Below are 20,614 nucleotides of genomic sequence, written 5' to 3'. Positions count from 1 at the left end.
TCTGTAACAGCCCAGCGACGATGTTGGGCTCGTACACGGAAAGTCCCTCACAATAATATTTGTAGAGAGTGGGGTTAAAAAGCCAGCGTTGGATCACAGGATGGCATTTTGGGCCGGACTTTAGATGAACCAACATGAGATAAAGCTTTGGGCTGGATATTCAGGCCCTTCGATCTTGCATTGAGGAGGATCTGGCTCCTTGGATACTGTCCGAGGAGCGGTGGTGTTGTCCCCGATTGCCCGTCGGCGGGTTTTTTAGGTGATGTCCGGCGTATATTCTTCAGACATTCTCTTTCATCAAGTTCTTTTTCAGGAGCTCCATGGGAGACTCCTTTTCTTGGTCACATAACATTTTCTTTTATACTAGCCTACGTTTGTCGTCCTTCGTCCACGTGTAGGGTCGATCTTTCCAGGGCAGATATCTGTCCCATCAGTCTAATCCCTGAATTGTGGGAGATGGTCCATAAAGCCTAAAAATCCGGCTCTGTCTGGGGCGATGTCATGTCAATGAAGGATATTTAAAGACTATTTCCATGAGATATTTTCTGATCTTTCAAGTCTGCCTGTATCCCATTCTTGTCAATGGGGTTCTGGGCTTTCCGAGGACTGAGCGGTCCTCGGACGTACCTTTGAACCACACCGGGCTCACTATTTTTGGGCTTGGGCCCTGGCCTCCTTTAGTTTGGTGACCTGTGGACTCCCCATAAGCGAGCGCACCGGGCCCATAGACTGTTGGGCCCCACAATAGCCCCTCAAAACCCTGCTGTCCAACGTCTTGGTTGGAAAGGTGGGTTTTGGTAATACCGAGCCTTGACTGCGGCTCATTTAATTCGGCCCTTGATCAACGTTGATGACTCTTCACCTCCACGAGGGATGCGCCGGTCTACGAGCCGTTTTTCCTGGATTTATGTACGTGGCCGTTATGCCGCGTGGTTATCTGCAACGTGCCTTTAATCTCTTACCATTTACGAGACCTTCCAGATGCAACGGTTACTGATGGTGTGGGAGAACGAAACGGCGCGTCATACTCTGGATTTCCTTGAGGATTTGAATGTGTCTCATACCCTCTTCTTCGTCCCCTATATAAAGAGAGAAGACAGAGGGTGACCCTTTCATATCCGAATCCCTCACGTTCTTCCCAGAATCCACTTCCTCCATCCGGTTACTCCCTATCCAATAATACTTATCTCATAATAATCCACCATGAACAAACCCTTCCTTTCCCAGAAACGCCATGTCCCAACAAAACTCGAGATGGCTCGGTCGGGGCAAGGGTGGCGGAGGCTTAAGATTTGCCTCCCCATTCTTCTAGCCAAAATCCGAAGCAGGGACTCGTCACACCCCATTCCTGGTGTGACTGAGTCGAAAACATCCCTTGTCATCTCCATCTGCTCTCTCATGAGCATACCTAATAAGGCTCCCCTTCTCCCTCTTTTGCTCCTTTTACTTTCTTTTCATTGCTTCCATCTTCTTCTCCTCCTTCCCGCTCATGTCTTCCATCTTCTTTTTCCCTTGCATTCTTCAGTGACAAGAGCTTGCTGAAGTGCTTCCATGTCTTCCAATTCTTCTTCCTTCTCCTTCATTATTTTTGTATAAGGATCTTCTCCTGATACGAGCAGTACTGAGGCATAGAGTTCAGAAAGACTTTGAAGGCGAATTCAGAAGACACCTGATGGTTTGCTTACTTGTGTTACGGATGTTGTTACTGTTTTAACAGTTCATTTTTTGTATAGGCTTGTTTTAGCCCTTCCTTGTACGTTGTAACAATTTTTCATATTAATAAAAGTTACTGTTACTCTATTTCGTATGTCTTGTTTATATATTTTAACAAATGTGAAAGCGCTGCTCGGCATAATAGTATAGCACTTCAATCGATAATAAATAAGGCCAAAGTAATCGTTGATAAAAAGATGCCACGATGACTTTAACAAAAATATTATTCAACATGGCAATCCGACCAGTAAGGAATGAGACTTATCTTAAAATTGGCCGTGATGTGTGTTAAATGCTTCGATAAGATGTAAGAAGTAGCTGTCCGAGGACGTGTTACCCACCGGATGAATGGCCTCTTTTGGTTGACGATCATTAGGTTGTTCTGCTGTTTTCATGATACGCGAGACTTAACCCTTTCCAGTATTGAAGCCGAGAAATTTCTTCATTCGGGCAGTTGATCTCCCAATGAGCCTGAGTCCGAGGACTTTGTAAAACCTGGGTTTTGTTCTAGACTTATGCGTTTCATCCTATGTACTTGACATTTTCCCTTTAGGCTTGAGTCCGAGACTTGGGTCTTTATCGGTACTAGGTTTTCTCTTTTTAGCTTGAGTCCGAGGATCATGCAAGCCTTAGGTTCTGTCCAAGACAGATGTCTGCATTAGTACTTGGTTTCCCTTTTAACTTGAGTTCGAGGACCATGCAAGCCTTAGGTTCTATCCAAGACCAATGTCTGCCTTTGTACTTGGTTTTCCCTTTTAGCTTGAGTCCGAGGACCATGCAAGCCTTAGGTTCTGTCCAAGACCAATGTCTGCCTTTGTACTTGGTTTTCCCTTTTAGCTTGAGTCCGAGGACCATGCAAGCCTTAGGTTCTGTCCAAGACCAATGTCTGTCTTAGTACTTGGTTTTCCCTTTTAGCTTGAGTCCGAGGACCATGCAAGCCTTAGGTTCTGTCCAAGACCAATGTCTGCATTAGTACTTGGTTTCCCCTTTTAGCTTGAGTCCGAGGACCATGCAAGTCTTAGGTTCTGTCCAAGACCAATGTCTGCCTTAGTACTTGGTTTTCCCTTTTAGCTTGAGTCCGAGGACCATGCAAGCCTTAGGTTCTGTCCAAGACCAATGTCTGCATTAGTACTTGGTTTCCCCTTTTAGCTTGAGTCCGAGGACCATGCAAGCCTTAGGTTCTGTCCAAGACCAATGTCTGCCTTAGTACTTGGTTTTCCCTTTTAGCTTGAGTCCGAGGACCATGCAAGCCTTAGGTTCTGTCCAAGACCAATGTCTGCATTAGTACTTGGTTTCCCCTTTTAGCTTGAGTCCGAGGACCATGCAAGCCTTAGGTTCTGTCCAAGACTTCGAGTTCGGATTTTCCCTTTCATTGAGTATTTCCCGAGGTGCCAAACAGGGTGTCCGTGGGCCTTCACGCAAAGCGGGCCTGGGTCGCGAATCCAATGAGCCCGCGTATTAAGAGATATTTCTGCAACCTCTGGCCATGCAGTACTTTTCTGACGCCCCAAAGATCGAGGCGCGCCTTAACGAGGCTCCCTCAGTCTTTTGGCTGCAGTTGACGTTGGAAGTTGAGCCAAGACCACTTTGTCTGTAGCGCTCCTTGGGACGCCGCGTGAGTTGACTGCCACTATCTTGTCTTTTCAAATAAATAGGAGGGAGAAAGGGTTGCTTCATATATACGCCCAGTCTTTTAGTTTTCTCCCACATCACGTTTCCATATCCGGAGTTCTCCCTTTTTTGCATAACATGTTGAAAGTGAGGGTTGGGAAGAAGGAAGTGTCTTCGCCGCAGAAGCGCCGTGCCTTCATGAAGCTTATAACAGTAAGGTATGGGCGCAGGAAGCACAAGTTCAGGAGAGTATTCCATCTCCACCGAGGGATAACGGCGTCTCTCCCTCTTTTAGCCAAAATCCGAAGCAGGCTCTGTTCATGCCAGCACTTTGGTATGGCAGAAGAAGGGTTTTCCTCCATCAGCGCCTCTGCTCTGCGGCAGGTGTATATTTAGAGAAAGCCCCATCACCTCCAACTCCCTGCACCTTTTCTTCAACGGTGTCAGGTTCAAGTTGGGTCTTTTTGGCTGCCTGAGTTATGGGCATGTAAGGGTGCGGGGGAAGAATAAGGTCTCGGAGCTGTAGCCAACCTTTCCTCCGACATACCTCTTCGGCTTTCTCCAGCTTTCTTGTATTTTTCTTTTTTTTTTCTTTTTTTTTTTGTGTAGTAAGCTCTGACGTAGGCCGACTCCAGCTTTTCATTTGTACACTGTACTATTTCTTCATCGTAATAAAAATGGAAATTTCTTTACTTGTTTTGAGCACTGTTTCTTTGACAACACTGTTTCTTGAATGGGTGTGCCCTATGTGTGCGTTTCTTCAAGAGTATTTAGAGCCGAATGGCTTGAAGCATAATTCAACTAACTCCAATTTATCGACAATACCAGGCATTACATCGATAATTCATAATAAATGAAACTTAAGAAAACTAACCGAGATATCAGTTGGATATTCTGTGATAAGCACGTGAATATCGTCCAAGGCTGATGATTTCTAAGCAATCCATCTAAGCAATCGACTAGGATATAGGGGGTTCCAGTGATGTCTTCATTGTACTTGGTTTCCCCATAGGCTTGGGTCCGAGGACCATGCAAGGCCTTGGTTCTGTCCATTACTTTTAAGATGTCTTCTTTGTACTTGGTTTCCCCATAGGCTTGGGTCCGAGGACCATGCAAGGCCTTGGTTCTGTCCATTACTTTTAAGATGTCATCTTTGTACTTGGTTTCCCCATAGGCTTGGGTCCGAGGACCATGCAAGGCCTTGGTTCTGTCCATTACTTTTAAGATGTCATCTTTGTACTTAGTTTCCCCATAGGCTTGGGTCCGAGGACCATGCAAGGCCTTGGTTCTGTCCATTACTTTTAAGATGTCATCTTTGTACTTGGTTTCCCCATAGGCTTGGGTCCGAGGACCATGCAAGGCCTTGGTTCTGTCCATTACTTTTAAGATGTCTTCTTTGTACTTGGTTTCCCCATAGGCTTGGGTCCGAGGACCATGCAAGGCCTTGGTTCTGTCCATTACTTGTAAGGTATCTTCTTTGTACTTGGTTTCCCCACAGGCTTGGGTCCGAGGACCATGCAAGGCCTTGGTTCTGTCCATTACTTTTAAGATGTCTTCTTTGTATTTGGTTTCCCCACAGGCTTGGGTCCGAGGACCATGCAAGGCCTTGGTTCTGTCCATTACTTTTAAGATGTCTTCTTTGTACTTGGTTTCCCCATAGGCTTGGGTCCGAGGACCATGCAAGGCCTTGGTTCTGTCCATTACTTTTAAGATGTCATCTTTGTACTTGGTTTCCCCATAGGCTTGGGTCCGAGGACCATGCAAGGCCTTGGTTCTGTCCATTACTTTTAAGATGTCTTCTTTGTACTTGGTTTCCCCATAGGCTTGGGTCCGAGGACCATGCAAGGCCTTGGTTCTGTCAATTACTTTTAAGATGTCTTCTTTGTACTTGGTTTCCCCATAGGCTTGGGTCCGAGGACCATGCAAGGCCTTGGTTCTGTCCATTACTTTTAAGATGTCATCTTTGGCGTCTTTTCTCTATATTGATTTATCTTTCGAAGGTCAGCCCCTAGGCCAGGGAGGGAGGAGCAGGTTCGAGGCCGCAAGCCCCTAGAGCTGTCCGCTCCGTTGGCAGTGTAAGGCGTAGCCCCCAGCAGAGGCTTATGGCGGAGCAGTAACTGTACGTCGCCGGAGATGGGAAAAACTCGTGAATCTCCGGTTATTGGAGAGCTGACTCATGCACCACCCGTGCCAACGCACAAGCCTTCCCACAGACGGCGCCAATTGTAAGGACACAAAATCTGTAACAGCCCAGCGACGATGTTGGGCTCGTACACGGAAAGTCCCTCACAATAATATTTGTAGAGAGTGGGGTTAAAAGGCCAGCGTTGGATCACAGGATGGCATTTTGGGCCGGACTTTAGATGAACCAACATGAGATAAAGCTTTGGGCTGGATATTCAGGCCCTTCGATCTTGCATTGAGGAGGATCTGGCTCCTCGGATACTGTCCGAGGAGCGGTGGTGTTGTCCCCGATTGCCCGTCGGCGGGTTTTTTAGGTGATGTCCGGCGTATATTCTTCAGACATTCTCTTTCATCAAGTTCTTTTTCAGGAGCTCCATGGGAGACTCCTTTTCTTGGTCACATAACATTTTCTTTTATACTAGCCTACGTTTGTCGTCCTTCGTCCACGTGTAGGGTCGATCTTTCCAGGGCAGATATCTGTCCCATCAGTCTAATCCCTGAATTGTGGGAGATGGTCCATAAAGCCTAAAAATCCGGCTCTGTTTGGGGCGATGTCATGTCAATGAAGGATATTTAAAGACTATTTCCGTGAGATATTTTCTGATCTTTCAAGTCTGCCTGTATCCCATTCTTGTCAATGGGGTTCTGGGCTTTCCGAGGACTGAGCGGTCCTCGGACGTACCTTTGAACCACACCGGGCTCACTATTTTTGGGCTTGGGCCCTGGCCTCCTTTAGTTTGGTGACCTGTGGACTCCCCATAAGCGAGCGCGCCGGGCCCATAGACTGTTGGGCCCCACAAGAATAATCTAGGTTTGGTTTAAATCTTTTGGCACTCTACTTGTAACAAATATGGTTTGTATAAACTTAATGACGAAGGTGCCAACTAGGGACTAACACTGTTGATAAAAAGCAGGCATGGAAAGCTATCAGGCCAGGTGCTTTGTACTAAAAATACCAACTACAATCATTTTCCATTTCCAAGGCAGGATTGTAAGTGTAAAAATTAATTATTATAAATTATTTTAAAAAATATATTATAAGAAAAATGATAAAGCAATTAATTATTTTGACATTTTTTTTTTATATTCGTGATGTCAAAACTTTCCTAAAATGGTTTATTAATAATTGCCTTAAAAGTACCGATTAATATGACCATTCTCCAAATTGTTTTGGTCAATGATAATCGGCTAAATGCCAAATTAGAGAAGGCGTATGACAAGCTTGAATGGAGTTTTATTAGGGATTCCCTCATTAGAGCTAACTTACCTACGGATCTCATTGAGCTCATAATGAGCTGCATCTCCATGGTCTCAACTTCGCTTTTGTTTAATGGAGAAGCCCTTGACCCAAAGGGTAATAAGACAAGGGGACCCCTTATCCCCTTATTTATTCATTCTTTGTATGGATTTTCTTGGCCATCTCATTGAAGAAAAATGCAATGGGAATCTCTGGCATCCAGTCAAGGCATCTCAAAGTGGTTCGGCCCTCTCTCACTTGTTCTTCGCAGACGACCTTGTTTTCTTTGCTAGAGCTGATTATGTAAACTGTTCAGCTATCAGGGATGTTCTGGATGATTTTTGTAGTATTTCCGGGCAAACGGTGAGTGAAGCTAAGTCGAGAGTTTATTTCTCGCCTAATGTCGATAGAGACACAAGGGAGTCACTTTGTGATATTCTTGGTTTTGCTTCCACTCCTAATCTTGGTAAGTATCTAGGAATTCCTTTAAAGCATCCTAGATCCTCCTCCCAAGATTATAACTTCATTTTGGATAGAGTGAAGCATAAATTAGCAGGCTGGAAAGCAAATATGCTATCACTGGTTAGTCGCTCTATTTTAATTCAAGCTTCCTTAGCAACTATCCCTGCTTATGTAATGCAGTGTACCCACCTCCCGGGGAAAATTCTTGAAGGAATAGATCGGGTGAATCGCAATTTCCTTTGGGGAACATCCGAAGCTGCGAAGAAGATCCATTGGGTGAGGTGGCAAAAGGTGACAAAACCAAAAGATGAAGGAGGCCTCGGACTGCAAACAGCGAAGGGAAGGAACATCTCCTTGCTTGCCAAGCTTAATTGGAGGCTGTCTACAAAAAAGGAAGCTCTATGGGTTAAAGTCCTGAAGCATAAGTATTGCAACCAGCGGAGAGAAAGGGCTATTAGTGCTGATAGGCTCCCTTGTTCGCAGGTTTGGACAGCGATTAAAAGAGGAAGAGAGGTGTTCACTAAGGGCAGTATGTGGATAGTTGGTAGAGACAACAATTTGAGTTTTTGGCAAGGGAATTGGACGAAGAGAGGGCCTATTCGTAAATTGATACAAGGTCCCTTAACTCAAGAAGCAGCTCATTGTGAAGTCAAGGATGTTCTGGTGGACACGGGTTGGGATTGGTCCAAAATTCCTTTTGATCTTTCTGAAGACATTAGGTTGATGATCCAAGCTACCCCGGTTTCAATAACAGGGAGAGGTAGCGACAGATTTGCATGGGTAGATAATCCAAAAGGTAATTTCGAATTGAAGAGCGCCTATAATCTAGTAGGGGGTTCTGCCCCTAGCCAAACTTTTATTGCCAGTTGGATATGGAAATCAAAAACGCTGCCTCGTATCATAACATTTTTGTGGAGATGTGCTCATGAAAGCATTAGGGTGAAGCATTGCTTGGGGCGAAGGGGTGTGGTGGATGAGGACATTTGTCCAATTTGTCAAAGAGATCCTAAAACAGTTCTGCATGTGCTCAGAGATTGCTTATGAGTTAAGGCTGTTTGGCTTCAACTGGGAGTGAAAATGACGAATCAATGCTTCTGGCTGACTAACCTGCAAGATTGGCTCAATGTGAATGGAAAGACTATCAGTAGCTATAATCCTGGAAATCCCCCATGGAATATGGTTTACCTCTTTGCTCTTTGGAATTTATGGAAATGTAGGAACAATGCTGTTTTCAACAGGAAGAGCCAAAACCCAAGGCTGGCTGCAGAGATAATTCAACAAACTTTGGAGTTTATGTATTGCGTGTCTTCCCCCAGAGGTCCTACTCGAAGTATAATTAAGAGAGTGCGTTGGGAGAGACCACTAGAAGGTTGGTGCAAGCTGAACACTGATGGAGTTGCCTCGGGTAATCCGAGTTTAGCAGGGTGTGGGGGTATTGTGAGGGATGAGCATGGTGGATGGCTTGCAGGTTTTTCTAGGCGGATTGGGATAACTACAAGCTTTGTGGCCAAGTTATGGGGTCTTAGGGACGGGCTAATGATGTGCAACAATTTAAATATATCTACTCTTGTTGTTGAGGTAGATGCAAAGGCCATAGTAGATGCCTTTTAGAATGTCTATCATGAAAATAACATAGTCTCCCCTATTTTGGATGATTGCAAGCACTTAATCTCTAGGTTCAGCCAGATCAAATTCAACCACTGTTATCGTCAATCAAACCGCTATGCTGATGTGCCAGCAAAAGTGGCTGCTAAAAAAAAACTCTGATTTTATCTATTTTGAATGTTCGCCTGTAGACATAAGGAAAGTTTTTGAGGATGACCTCAATGGCTTTGTCCCGAGTCAGTTGTAGTTCCTTAGTTCTTTTTAATATATCATCTTTTAACCCCCCAAAAAAAAAATGTAATCTATCTTTTCTACCATGGCATCAGCTATTGGCTGGATTAGCTAAGAATTTCCCCCCATTATCTATATTCTTGCTTGTACTATTAGAGAAGTTATTGCATGTTTCCAATGCATGTTACTTCTCTCTCACAAGAGAGTAACCATTTAGCTATATTCTTGCTTGTACTATTAGAGAAGTTATTGCATGTTTCCAATGCATGTTACTTCTCTCTCACAAGAGAGTAACCATTTAGCTATATTCATGCTTGTACTATTAGAGAAGTTATTGCATGTGTCCAATGCATGTTACTTCTCTCTCACAAGAGAGTGGCCAATGGTTATTGTGTTGATGTGGCAGTTAGGATAATGTAATCTATCTTTTCTACTGTGGCATCAGCTTATTGGCTGGGACTAGCTAAGAATTTCCTCCCATTATTTATATTCATGCTTATACTATTAGAGAAGTTATTGCACGTTCCAATGCATGTTACTTCTCTTTCACAAGAGAGTGACCAATATTTATATTCATGCTTGTACTATTAGAGAAGTTATTGCACGTTTCCAATGCATGTCACTTCTCTCTCACAAGAGAGTGACCAATGGTTATTGTGTTGATGTGGCAATTAGGATAATGTAATCTATCTTTTCTACTGTGGCATCAGCTTATTGGCTGGGACTAGCTAAGAATTTCCTCCCATTATTTATATTCATGCTTATACTATTAGAGAAGTTATTGCACGTTTCCAATGCATGTTACTTCTCTTTCACAAGAGAGTGACCAATATTTATATTCATGCTTGTACTATTAGAGAAGTTATTGCACGTTTCCAATGCATGTCACTTCTCTCTCACAAGAGAGTGACCAATGGTTATTGTGTTGATGTGACAGTTAGGATAATGTAATCTATCTTTTCTATTGTAGCATGGTATCAGCTTATTGGCTGGGACTAGCTAAGAATTTCCCTCCATTATCTATATTCATGCTTGTACTATTAGAAAAGATATTACACGTTTTCAATGCATGTTACTTTTCTCTCACAAGAGAGTGACCCCCTCACTGCAAAAAGCTGCATGCTTTTTTCTTCCTCTTAAATCCAGCTCCAATACCCAATTGCCACCCACCACTATACAAGTCATTTTCGTTTTGGACTCTCTCTCTCTCTGCATATTCATCTTCATCGCCTCCAAGCTTCAAGGTACGAATGCAATCACTCTTCATCTCAGTTTGTGTTTTTTGTTTTTAAATTCAAAAGTAATGATTTTGTTAGAAGATGGGAATTATCTGGGGTGGTAAAAAAACAGAGAATCAAGAAATCGAATTCGGGTGTAATAATTTTGTCCGAGGAGTAACATGGACGTGATTTACTATGTTGTCAATTTGGAAGGACTAAACACTAGTTCAGCATGTACTATGACATGAACAGTTTAATTGATTATTTTTAATCACTTATGTATATTAAAAAAAAAAAAGGTTTTATACAAAAGGCTCTCGCTTGCACGAGGTCTGAAAGAGATGGTTGGTAGATAACTTTATCCATAGTTTATAAATTTGAAAATTTTAATTTGGGATGTTACCAGTTTGTGTTGAATATGCTGAATCTTGGCACAACTGAGATATTATGATGTTCCATAACGCCCTGTTAGCATGACTTGTGATCAAGATTTATCTTTCTTTCTTTTTTAATTGGTAAGTTACACACGCATCCAATAGGTTTTTACTTCCACGACCTTACCATTTGCTTAGAACTTATAAGACGAGGAGGTGGCAGTTGAGCTAGAGAGCTCGTTGGCTTTATATCTTTTTAAGGTTCTTGTAATTAAGATTGTCCTGTATATATTTGCAACTGTGACTGTGATGGATTTTTGGATTGTTTGGCTACATAATAAAATTGTCCTCTTCAATGTGCTTGCTGCCAGTTCTGATAAAAGATTTAGAAATGAACCACTTCTTTTATCATCCATTATCAGTTTTTGGTTCAACTGTGATATTTCTATCCAAGTGATTTGAAAGTGTTTCTATGCGGAAATCTTTGTATTAGTAGTTCAACTATACTACTATGACATGCTATTAAAGAAATAGTCCCACCTAGATTGTTCTTTGTGACAAATTTTGGGACTCCTCTGTATTTTTTGTGGACATAATGTTGCTTGTTAAATAAGTCACATTCTTTATCAGGTATGAAGTTAAAATAAGTTAACATCTTATGTTATCTTCAAACTATACTTAGGTTCGTCAAATTGTTATCAGTTTTAGCAACTTCTTTGCCTTTTTATTATCTGTATGCATGGGTCTTTGAGTAAATTAGTAGCAAAATAAGTGTTTTTTGTTCTTGATAAATGTTTTACAGACATGTCAAGCCTAGGGCGGACAGGAATTCGTTTCTTTCACAAACTAAGTGCTGCAATCCCTGCTGATTTGCTAGAAAAGGGCCAAAATCGTGTTATTGATGCTTCCCTTACACTTATCCGTGAGAAGGCAAAGCTTAAGGTATATTTTGATGTTTGTTTTGAAAACTTTTATCACGTTGTTGTAGTCATTATTAGTTTGTTGTCTTGTGTAATTCTATGTGCTAGTAATTTGATATAAGATGATCTGAATCGGACCTTTGCAAAAAGGCACAATACTGAAAAACTTATTATTGGTTTTTGTTAGGGAGAGCTTGTTCGTGCTTTAGGAGGTGCTGTTGCAACGACATCTCTTCTTGGAGTACCTTTAGGACATAACTCATCATTTCTTCAGGGGCCTGCATTTGCACCTCCTCCCATTAGAGAGGCGATCTGGTGTGGTAGCACAAACTCAACAACTGAAGAAGGTATGAACAGTAGTCTGCCTCTGGACGGACTGTTGGAAATCTTAAGCATTTAACTATTGTAGGATAAGTTGTGCCTACATGGTCGAGGGAATGGGCAGAGTAGCAGTGCAATGGGCAAGTATGTAGTAAGTTAGGCAACGTTTTAAAGTTTTAAAGAAAATAGCATCTCGAGATCCATATTAAAACCCGAGTCCCAAAGACTCGCTTTGCGAGTGTTTGGCTGAACGATTTGGACTAAAAATGCCACATAGATCTTGAGTTTTTAAGACTTGAGTTCCATGCAAACAAATTTTATCCTATAGTGGCGTTTTTAAGTCCTATAGTGGCGTTTTTAAGTACTATAGCGGCGATTTTCTGCAATTTTTATAACCTGATCATACCAGGTTCTGGGAGCGCTATAGTGGCGTTTTTAAGCCCTATAGTGACGTTTTAAAGCCCTATAGCGGCGTTTTTATGTAATTTATGGAAATCGTGTCTTTAAAACTCTATTTTCACCTGGATTTTTTTCCACAACAGACCCATCCACTTACAAATCGTGACTTAAAAACTCGAGTTTTATCTTGGAACTCGAGATGCTAGTTTTCAGCATTGTTTTGAAACGTAACAACTAACTAAATTTTTTTATATTTATTGTTATTTGGAAAGGGTGTTCCTGCATGGTGCATATGCCTTCAATTGATTGCCGATGGATGTCTCTAATAATATTTTTAGTGTTTTGCGTTGTTGATTCATGTTCTCATGGAGTCTCTATATGGTAGGATCGAATTCAGATCTTAACCTCTCATATAAATTTGAGTTTTGAACATTTTCGTTGCAAAGATGTGTTGATGGATACTAATAATATCTGATCAGTCAGTCACATTTAGCAGTATATGTGTGCACTGTGACATACTGACATTGATGCTGGGAAATGCAGGGAAAGAATTAAAAGACCCACGGGTGCTAAGTGATGTTGGCGATGTCCCTGTCCAAGAAATTAGAGATTGTGGTGTGGATGATGACAGATTGATGAATGTCATAAGTGACTCTGTCAAGCTAGTTATGGAAGAGGTGAGATGTCCTTTTCTGTAAGCTTCCATTTCAAATTATGGGCATTATGTATTGGAATTTCTAAATTACAACCTAAACGGTTTCCTCTGGTCAGATCTTTGAATTAAACCCTGCAGCATTGTCTTGTTTTGGTCTAGTTTAATTAAATATTTTTCCTAGCTAGTTATGTTGGATGTTCTTATTGTTAAAAGCTTTTTGCAATTTTCCTTCGTCATCACTGATATCCTCCTTAGGGTTAATTCTATTTACTTGCTGAATGTTTTGTGCAATACTTATCATTCACTTGATGCTGTCTAGATTGACTTGTTTTTACTTTATATCTTTGGAGCTTCTTGGCAATTCTAGTCAAATAAAAATTATTGACTCCAAGAAGAAACACATCAGTAAGATTATTTCTGTCTTGGATTAATTGTCAAAAATTATCAAGCTAAACATTTGGAGGGTCCCAAATTTTGGGTTGTCACTATGAGATTGCTTAGTAAAATGGCAAGGGTGTGGTTTTGCCGAGAATTCTAGCTTCTCTTCCAATGGTTGTTGGACCAAATGGCATCTCCACATCACTAAAAGAAGAAGTGGAGAATGAGGACACAAGTTCAGTCCTGTATGGCTTAGTGAGAGCTATTTACCTTTCCCTAAAAATTTTGGGTGGAAGGGGGGGGTGGTTAAGATTTTGCCTTTTCTCAATGTCTTGAACAAGTGGAATAAAGTCGGCCACCTTTAACATGTGATAGAATCGAAGTCAGCTAGTCCGTTTGGTATGGTGCTTGTTTTACATGCTTGCTTTGACCAAAGAGATCTGTTCCCTTGAAAGCTTCAGTGATACTGTCTGTTTTATGAAAATGTTTGGACCATTTGGTGTGAGATTTTACTATCCAATAATTGTCTATTGCCAACTACCTTTTGGTTTAAAGTGGTCATTTCGATCCTAATGAGACCCATGCTCTTTCAGGCTCCGTTACGCCCGTTAGTTTTAGGTGGTGATCACTCAATATCGTATCCTGTTGTAAGAGCTGTTTCTGAAAAGCTTGGGGGCCCTGTAGATATTCTTCATCTTGATGCCCATCCAGATATCTATCATTGCTTTGAAGGAAATAAGTATTCTCATGCTTCTTCTTTTGCCCGTATTATGGAGGGTGGTTATGCTCGGCGGCTTTTGCAGGTAGACTTTTATCATGTATTATGATATTAAATGCAGCCTTGTATTTTCTGTTATCTTATATTGACCAAATAATTATTTTAGTGGCTAATTTGATATACTGACCTTTGAGTTCATACCTTTCTTGCACCTCACAAATTGATTCATGAATTTAAATTTTGTGCCTCAAGGCATTTGGCTTGGACCCCCCATCTTCAGTTCAATTTCTGCATTGAAGCTTTTCTCAATAAGAATTTTAGGTTGATTGCTACACTTCTAAAGAGTTCTGTTGTACAAAATTTTGCCACCATGGTAGCCATCTTGAATACTCACTTTGACTTTTCAATGTATTCTAACTAATCTTTTTGCTTGTTATGTATGCTCAAAGTACCCATAGTGAATCCTCAACCATGGATTTGAGAGCGGAGGTTAATCGGTCCAAACACATGAAATGATCAATAATAAGATATACTGACATAACTAACCCCTATACCTCCTCTAGACCACAAATCATATCAGGCTATAAATTGCCATAAAATCACAACAATTTTATTTTAGAAGCAGTTGCTGAACCCTGTTATTAAAAATATCTGAGATGCATTGTAGTTTTAGGAATAACAAATATTCATATAACAAAATTGGTCCCAGTTAAAACATCAAATCTCATGCTTAATTTTCTATCTGGCATGCCATAGATCAGATATTGACCTTGTCAAAAGCTTTGGCATCTGACAGCTGAAAGTTGGGTCAATCAAACCAAACACAGGAACTAATCAATAAGACTGATATGATTAGTCCTTTGCCTCATTGAGATTAAAAATTAAAATCTGGTCTGCAGATTACCAGTTCCAGGCAACCTTAATGTTATTGAAAACCAATAAATGATACAAATGGTCCCATATTAAGAAACCTCTAACTGACATTCCTGATTACCTTATGTGTGCATACTATTGATTTTTTGTTGGCTTAGTGATAAGTACTGGCTTATAACAATCAGCTAAGGAGATTTATCCTGTGGATGTCAGTGACAAGACATTTAAATTGTGGGGAGATGGAGAAAAAAGGAATGGCCTTACTCCCATCTGCCTTTGGCAATAGGTGGAGAGACAACCAGTATGAGAGATGCAGCATGCCTAATCCGCTTTTAGGGCCCCAATCCAAAGTGCCCACAAATGATTGTCTCATTATAAATGATTCTTTTGATTCTGGAAAAATCCTTTTGTTGCTTCAATGTAGCCTCATTGAATTAATACAGCAGCAGAAACATCAAGGGAAAGTAATGATTGAAATTCGAGAGTGATCTGGGTTGGTGATTGTTTGATTTCAATCTGTTGAAACATTTATTCCTTTTATTTTTTTGGCATTTTGACATTATCATTTAGTGTCCTTGGCTGTTGAATTTGAATAAATTTGTAAGATTTTATGGAAATTTTCACCCCATTCATCTGTGAAAAATGTCTATATCTGGAGATAACTTATTGACCTTCCCATGCAATTTACTCTATTATCATACCTTTAATTCTTCTTTTATTATCCCCTTCACTAAACCAGCCCTGTTTTTAATATTTTGATATGTTCTGCATCAAAACTTGCTAATTGTAAGTAATAAACCTGAGTCTGGATTTTAAATATTGAACTTAAATGTCGACTTTTCAGGTTGGTCTTAGATCAATAAATATTGAAGGGCGTGAACAAGGCAAAAGATTTGGAGTGGAGCAATTTGAAATGCGAACCTATTCAAGAGATCGCGAATTTTTGGAAAACCTGGTCTCTCTCTCTTTTTCTGTCTTCTATTCTCCCAACTCTATTTGGTTTTTGCTTGAACTTTTATGCTCCTCATTTAACTAGGTATATCCATGTCACTTTATGTTTATACACAAATATATAGATATGTATTAAGATGCGTGGAAATTCATTTTAGTGGAAGTATATTTAAGTTCTGCAAGTATTAGAAAACCTGTTAATCTGTGAGATACATAAAAAAAAAAAAATCTATGATGTGAAACTGTAAAAATGTTCTTTATAGATAAGTCAGGAAATTTTCTTTGTAACAGTCATATAAGTTTCATGTGCTGTGTATGTGGCCAATCAGTTTGAATTTAGCTATTGAGTAATGAGTTGCACTAACAAGGACATTATCTAATATATAGTCAATTATGGGTTGAAGTGAGTCAATTAAGTCCTACTCTCTCAATAAAGTCCATTACTTGAATCTTGCTAAAGCCTTGAATTGTATTATACCTGGATCTGTTTTAATTTTGATACTATTGGTGATATTTCTGAGGTTAAAATATTATTTTGGTCCCTAAACTTTACTAAAAGTTTGTTTCTTCATCCCTAAACTATTGAAAATATTTCAATTTATGTCCTTAAACTTTAAACAATATATATTTTCATCCTGAACTATTAAAAAAAATTCTTTTTCATCCTTATTTTTGTCTCTAAATTATTGAAAAAAACTCTTTACAAAGTTTAGGAACGAAATAATAACTTTTTAAAGTTTAGGGGCCAAAATAATATTTTAGCCTATTTTTGATTATTGGTGAAATGAATTTTTCATGGGATGGTGTACTCTAAAATAATTTGTATGCATTTATTATATATGCTAAAAATTAGTGATCTAAATCTCATGTTAAACTGCCAATGACCTTTGGGTCAAATGGCATTTCCTGGTCTTTCCAATGAGATTTTCAGGTTCAAATTCCCCTTCCCCCACTTAAATGTTCAAAAAGATTCTCATGCTAGACTTTCCATTTATCCTTAACATCCACCCTTCCCCCCACCCCCCGGTTTTCTTGGCTGTGTGTGTGTCTGATTATCTTCTTAAAACCAAATTTAAAATATAGGAGAATAATTTTGGTCAAACAGGTGCACATGTTAGAAGTGGAATCTGTAAACTTCATTTTGATTATCTAAAATGTCCTTTGACAGAAACTTGGGGATGGTGTAAAAGGCGTGTATATCTCAATAGATGTGGACTGTCTTGATCCTGCTTTTGCTCCTGGAGTGTCTCACCTTGAGCCAGGAGGTCTCTCTTTTCGTGATGTTCTCAACATCGTCCACAACCTCCAAGGTAACGTTGTTGCTGCAGATGTGGTTGAGTTCAACCCACAACGTGACACTTTTAGTGGTATGACTGCAATGGTAGCTGCTAAGCTGGTGAGAGAACTGGCTGCAAAGATGTCAAAATTATAGACCCTGTGGCTTCCCCTCAAGATTTTCAAATTGTTCACTGATGTACCAGCAATAATCAATGCTTCCAGCATACCAAATATTAGTTCATCCTTTGGTTTCATAAAAGGATATGGACTTAAGAAATATGCTTCTTGTTAGTTCCCGAGAAAACTTATTTTCGGGATTTATGTATTTGGGTTTCCATAAAAACTTGTCATGATAATGTTACGACTGTTACAGTCGATACATTGTTGTACTTAATCTCCTGTCAAACAGATAAGTAAACAACTATTATCTAGTTCGATGTTGTGTTTCTATGTTTTAGAGTTGAAGGTTGAACTAGAACTAATGCTTCCCATGTTTTGATCACAACATTAACTAAATTGCTTATGGTGTTGTAACAAAAATAAACTTATGAATTTTTTGCCAGGTACTCTGCTAGATTCTTTCTTCTACTGAACTTTTTGTAGTTCTTTAATGTAATACAACGTACTACATTAGTCATACAATTTACCTATATAGTTAAGAGCCTTCTGGCTTAGTGAAATTGTCCAATCTTTTCCATGGGAACTACCTAAATTCAAATAGCCCTCTTCCCAGTTCCCACTGCTGTTAGTGCCTATATATGTATTTATCAACATATGATATTACATATATTTTCCACATTCATTTTTCCACAAGCATCCATTAGGAATAGACCATTGTCTGAAGAAAAGAAAAAAAAAAGTGGTTGGAATAGATCATCCAAACTCTTGGCAAGCTTCCAGAAAAGCATCAGTGTGAAGAGATGAAAAAAGAAGAGAGAGAAAGAAAGAAGAAGCAATAGATGTGAAGAAAGGAAGAAAAAATGAAGAAAGAAGCACTGAACCTGCGACGGGTGGAAAGAAAGGAGGAGCAAATGTGAAAAAAGAAAGAAAGAGAAATGAAAAAACTTTTGGTGTTTGATGTGACAACACAAAGCATTGGGTCTCACAAGTTCCATTTAATTATCAAATTGCCATATAACTCATAACTCAAGTATCTCAAAGCACCTAAAACTTGTTTCCATTTTTAGTTACTCCAGATTTGTATAATTAATTACTCTCATCCCTTGGATGTCTCCATATTGCTGCTGGATTTTCACATTTACTAGCTTGTCCAAATTTGTAACCAATGTTCAAAAGCATCACATTTTTAGCCAAGTGTGTGTGGCTAATATATATGAGTAATACCAACAGCGCATAGCGCCATACTCACCCAATAGATAATCGACAATGGCACTTGGGCAAATCATACAGTAATAATTGAAAATAGAATCATATGTTTTCTGCTTTCTCCATTCCTATCCTAGTAAATAGACGTTTATCACCATAAAGTTTACATTCTCATAAGGACCATATAGGTAATGAGCGCATAAATTTATTTGGCAAAAACATATTTTTGATTCTCGTTGAGGACAATGGATATCTTTATTTTGAGTTTTTGACTCTTATGTTTTGAAAATTTTTAATTTGATTTTTTATTATTATTTTTATTAAAAACTTTCATTTTGGTCTTAAGTGTCTGGTGACGAACTTGCTGAATAAAATATATATAAAAAAAATTAACATTAAAGAAAGAAAAAGTACTAATATTGGTTCTAATTTAAACTTATAATTACTTTTTTTTTTTTTTGGCCCATCTCACTTAAAAGTATTGTGAGCATATCATTTCTCATGTTAATAAACAATAAAAATGAATAGTGTTACATTCACAACAAAGAGCTTGGTCAAAACACAAGGACGAGTGGTTGAGACATAAAAATATAAGGAGATAAAGTGTCTCCTTGTCGAAGACCAAAAGTAGGGCAGAAAATAGAACCTATTTTTTTCATTCCATAAAATAAACAAAATAATAGTTGTAAGACAATTCATGATGAGTTCAATGAAATGAGCAGAAAATTAAAAAAAAAAAAAAAAAAAATCTCTATAAATGGTCATTCCAATTTATCTTATGCTTTATCTAGATAAATTTTAGATGCAAAAGAGCCAAGATTAAATCCTGATTTGGCTGGATGAATAAAATAGTATACATATGGTTTAATTTAGCTAACAAGGACTTTAGAGTTACTAATTGGTCAAAAATGAGTTTCTAGTTCATGTCCATGGGCATTATTTTTAGAAATAAGAATAAACTAGGTTTGGTTTAAATCTTTTGGCACTCTACTTGTAACAAACATGGTTTGTATAAACTTAGTGACAAATGTGCCAACTAGGGACTAACATTGTTGATAAAAAGTAGGCATGAAAAGCTATCAGGCCAGGAGCTTTGTACTAAAAATGCCAATTACAATCATTTTCCATTTCCGAGTCAAGATTGTAAGTATAAAAATTTATTATTATAAATTATTTTTAAAAATGTTTTATAAAAAAAATGATAAAGTAATTAATTATTTTGACATTTTTTTTATATATTTCTCATAAAAGTGGCATCAAATTTTCCTAAAATGATTTATTAACAATTGCCTAAAGGTGCCAATTAACATGACCCTTCTCCAAATTGTTTTGGTCGATGATAATAGAAGTTGGCTAACTGCTAAATTAGAGAAAGTGTTTGATATCAAATGATATCATGTCAGCGGTACCAAAATCCAATAAGTGTGTGACATGTCAAGTAAAAAATAACTACCCCGCTAACATATTAAAGACATGTATTAGTGGATAGTTATTTTTATACATATATCTTTGGTTTTGATACGAATGACGTGGTATTATTTGATACAAAATAATTGATGCCCAAAAACAAAGACCAATTGCCAGAACCCCCAATCCCTTTCTCTAATAGTCATAGGGTAATAAAAACATTGAATTTACAAAGCCCAAATGCCCAATCCCCAAAGGTTATATAGTTGTAGGATATGTTGTTTTCACCAACAACACAATTTTGGAGTACCAACTTGATGGACAAGACAAGCACGTGACGATTCGTTTGTTTTTCACCGTTTGACGTTTATATATAGAGTTTAGTTGGTCAAGATTTTGGCATGTGAGACTCAGCAAATGACATTGCTAAACCTTGATGTTGACAATGTTGGAATCATCATTATCATTCTCTTTCTCTTCCCTTTTCTCTAATCTCTAAGGCCCATGCCCTTTTTAATCACGATTGGCTCCTCTTATGCTGCTACATGGACAAAATTGCCCTTGTAAACAAAATTGCCCTTGGTATTGGTGGTGGTGGTGTTAAAAAACTATATTGCTATTTTTAGCACTACTAAATAAAAATTCATGGCTACATTGGTGAAGCCAAAAGCCAAATAATTTGGCTCCATAGCTATAATGCACAGCTAAAAGTGGTTGTGCACTGTAGCTCATAGGTAATTGTGTGTTTATA

The 20,614-nt window shown here is 39.0% G+C and overlaps 3 protein-coding genes across 10 annotated transcripts in view; 2 read left to right on the top strand and 1 right to left on the bottom strand.

Moving 5' to 3' along the window:
- Window positions 1–20,614, bottom strand: part of LOC126697130 (putative disease resistance protein RGA3) — a 46,445-nt gene that overhangs the window by 12,394 nt on the left and 13,437 nt on the right. The window lies entirely within an intron of this gene.
- On the top strand, window positions 10,113–17,561 carry LOC126697135 (arginase 1, mitochondrial-like). 2 transcript variants are annotated; one of them, XM_050393999.1, is made up of 7 exons: window positions 10,113–10,287; window positions 11,440–11,579; window positions 11,745–11,904; window positions 12,821–12,954; window positions 13,904–14,113; window positions 15,746–15,856; window positions 17,021–17,561. In XM_050393999.1, the coding sequence occupies exons 1-7, from the start codon at window positions 10,113–10,115 to the stop codon at window positions 17,282–17,284; spliced, it is 1,194 nt and encodes a 397-aa protein (XP_050249956.1). In that variant the 3' UTR covers window positions 17,285–17,561. The 2 variants fall into 2 exon arrangements, with proteins under 2 accessions (XP_050249956.1, XP_050249957.1); XM_050394000.1 differs by having other exon boundaries at window positions 15,746–15,853; window positions 17,019–17,374.
- The window catches only part of LOC126697134 (arginase 1, mitochondrial), a 51,284-nt gene continuing 40,821 nt past the window's right edge, over window positions 10,152–20,614 (top strand). Inside the window, exon 1 of one of the 3 annotated variants that reach the window (XM_050393996.1) lies at window positions 10,152–10,257. The gene's annotated coding sequence lies outside the window, so the exon portion shown is untranslated. Of the gene's footprint in view, window positions 10,288–20,614 lie in introns of all 3 variants that reach the window. The other 2 variants (XM_050393997.1, XM_050393998.1) reach the window with 2 other exon arrangements.

The sequence above is a fragment of the Quercus robur genome, chromosome 8, assembly GCF_932294415.1.
Source record: "Quercus robur chromosome 8, dhQueRobu3.1, whole genome shotgun sequence".
NCBI lineage: Eukaryota > Viridiplantae > Streptophyta > Magnoliopsida > Fagales > Fagaceae > Quercus > Quercus robur.
Note: the sequence above shows the minus strand (reverse complement) of the source record. Positions and strands in the feature narration are given on the sequence as shown.

Bases quoted from the DNA above. Each gene is read 5' to 3' on its own strand.
- LOC126697135 (XM_050393999.1), top strand. From the start codon at position 10,113: ATGTTACTTTTCTCTCACAAGAGAGTGACCCCCTCACTGCAAAAAGCT. The intron at 10,288-11,439 runs GTACGAATGCAA...AATGTTTTACAG, and splicing joins CATCGCCTCCAAGCTTCAAG to ACATGTCAAGCCTAGGGCGG. The intron at 12,955-13,903 runs GTGAGATGTCCT...ATGCTCTTTCAG, and splicing joins TCAAGCTAGTTATGGAAGAG to GCTCCGTTACGCCCGTTAGT.